Genomic DNA, 2,088 nt, shown 5'->3' with positions numbered 1-2,088 from the left:
TCAACGTTCCTCTCTATCAAGAATGAGAACATCCTCATCTCTGAAAGAGTGACCGCTGGCCTGTAAATAAGTGAAAAATGCACAGTTCTGGCCATTAGATGTAGCTCGTCTGTGTTGGGACATTCTTTTGAACAGTTGCTGCTTTGTTTCCCCGATGTATAACTGGTCGCAGTCCTCCTGGCACTTAACAGCATATACAACATTGCTCTGTTTGTGCCGGGACACTACTACCGGGGGATTACTGAGATGCATCGGGATATTTTTTTAATTAACTTTTTTAATACAGTACACATTCTGAAAATAATTAATTTATGGTGCTGACAGGTGAGTGATAATATTTTTGCCTGTCTGTTAGAAGAATAAAAATAAAATAATAAAATAAAGCAAGTTTTAGTCTAGGTGGCAGTAATGCAACTTTACGTTGGTCGTCAGCCGCAATAAAATCAACGAAGAAGAAGGAGGAGCCGTAGAAGAAGAARCACCACCTTCTGTTGATGACATTTTTCCCCAAGATGGCGTCCACGCAGTTAACGGATGAAGAGCTTTTCTCACAGCTGAAACTGTTTGGCTTCACTCCGGGTCCAGTTACCGAAAACACGCGGCCGGTGTACCTGAAAAAACTGAAGAAACTCTGCGASGAGCAGCAGCAGCGAGGCTCCAGAGCAGGTAAAAGCCGCGGCGGGGGGAGCGTTAGCAGCGCCGCTGGCAGCAGCCGRAGCGCGGCGGCATCTAGGCCAGTTAGACATGACGTCACGCAGCTGAGCACAGGCAGAAGACCGGGCCCCAAGTCTTCCGTTCTCGGCTTCAGTTCCGACGAGTCAGACGCGGAGGCTCCGCTGAAACGYAAAGGCCTGAATCACAGCCGGAGGGTGAACCGCAGCGCAAATTGCCAACAACAACCGAAAATCCGACCGGTTTCACCGCGAGCTGCTGAGAGCATCAGGAGGCAGTGTGACGCTCTGAGTCCGTCCCAGGCAGCAGCGGAGGGGCAGAGGGCTGTCCCGCTGGGCTGGGACGTTGGGAAGAGATCCAGACTTTTCCACGGTTCGAGAGACGAGGATGACGAAGACGATGAAGAGGACGTGAACGCTTCACGCTCTGTGAATGGACGCAGCAAACTAGCCGGAGAGTACTCGGACTCGGACGGAGAGGAGGACATTCGGGCRCCCGGAGGCCGAGACGGAGAGCGGYGCAGCTTGGAGCTTCGACGGAGCCACACGACCGTGCCGTTTTCCTCCCATGTAGGCGACAGGAGCTCCCAGGCCGGAGGGAYAACCAGTAATCCGCCTGGGAYTAAGAACATGGTGGGAGGCCGAGAYGAGGTGGAAGACGTTAGGGGGGGMTTGGAGCCGCCGGGAGGTCCCCGGAGCCACAGGAAGAGAGGCGGCGAGGAGCACTCGGTTCAGGCCAACAAAAACAACCACGTTCACGGCGAGGACGAGGCGCCCCTGAACATCCCGGATAACCGCTTCACCATCGGGCTCAGGCCGCGCTTCTTAAGCAGCAGCAGCCGGTCCCAGAGCCACGTGAAGGGGAACCACTCAAACCACAGCCCGGCGCCCAACCACTTCGCGGCGAAGAAGAAGCTGTCAGTGTCCGAGGATGAGCTGCTGCTGCAGTTCAGGAGAGAGGAGCAGCCGTCCCCCGGCAGCTTCAGCGCCCACTACCTGTCCATGTTCCTGCTGACGGCCGCCTGCCTCTTCTTCCTGCTGCTGGGCCTCATGTACATCCGGATGAGGGGCTCCGGGTCCTCCGGGGTGGATGCTGTGGGTGAGTGTCCAGCAGCAAACACACAGAAAACAAACAGATATAAAATCACTGTTTCAGTTTGAGCAGAGCTGCTGAGGAAATTAGAAAGATTTTCTGTAAAATCTGGCTGCTGAAACTGAGTTTTAAGTCAAAATAATCCTTGTATTAGTCATTGATGAACAGATAGTGTGTAGAGATTGTGATTAGAATTGATTGCTATGGTCTTTATGACTTTAAGCAGTAATTGTGTCTATAAATTTTATGGATTGTTGTTCTTTGTCTTGATTTTAGATTGTTTTTTGTTGTTCAGGGACTACAGGTGGAAATTAGCGTAAACTA

The 2,088-nt window shown here is 52.1% G+C and overlaps 1 protein-coding gene across 1 annotated transcript in view; it reads left to right on the top strand.

Moving 5' to 3' along the window:
* The first annotated feature begins 339 nt into the window (after positions 1-339).
* Positions 340-2,088, top strand: part of lemd3 (LEM domain containing 3) — a 19,102-nt gene continuing 17,353 nt past the window's right edge. The window contains exon 1 of the mRNA XM_014014574.1: positions 340-1,770. Coding sequence (XP_013870028.1) covers positions 495-1,770 — 1,276 coding nt within the window. The 5' untranslated portion in view covers positions 340-494. The remainder of the gene's footprint in view (positions 1,771-2,088) is intronic.

Source organism: Austrofundulus limnaeus, unplaced genomic scaffold, assembly GCF_001266775.1.
Source record: "Austrofundulus limnaeus strain Quisiro unplaced genomic scaffold, Austrofundulus_limnaeus-1.0 Scaffold116, whole genome shotgun sequence".
NCBI lineage: Eukaryota > Metazoa > Chordata > Actinopteri > Cyprinodontiformes > Rivulidae > Austrofundulus > Austrofundulus limnaeus.
Note: the sequence above shows the minus strand (reverse complement) of the source record. Positions and strands in the feature narration are given on the sequence as shown.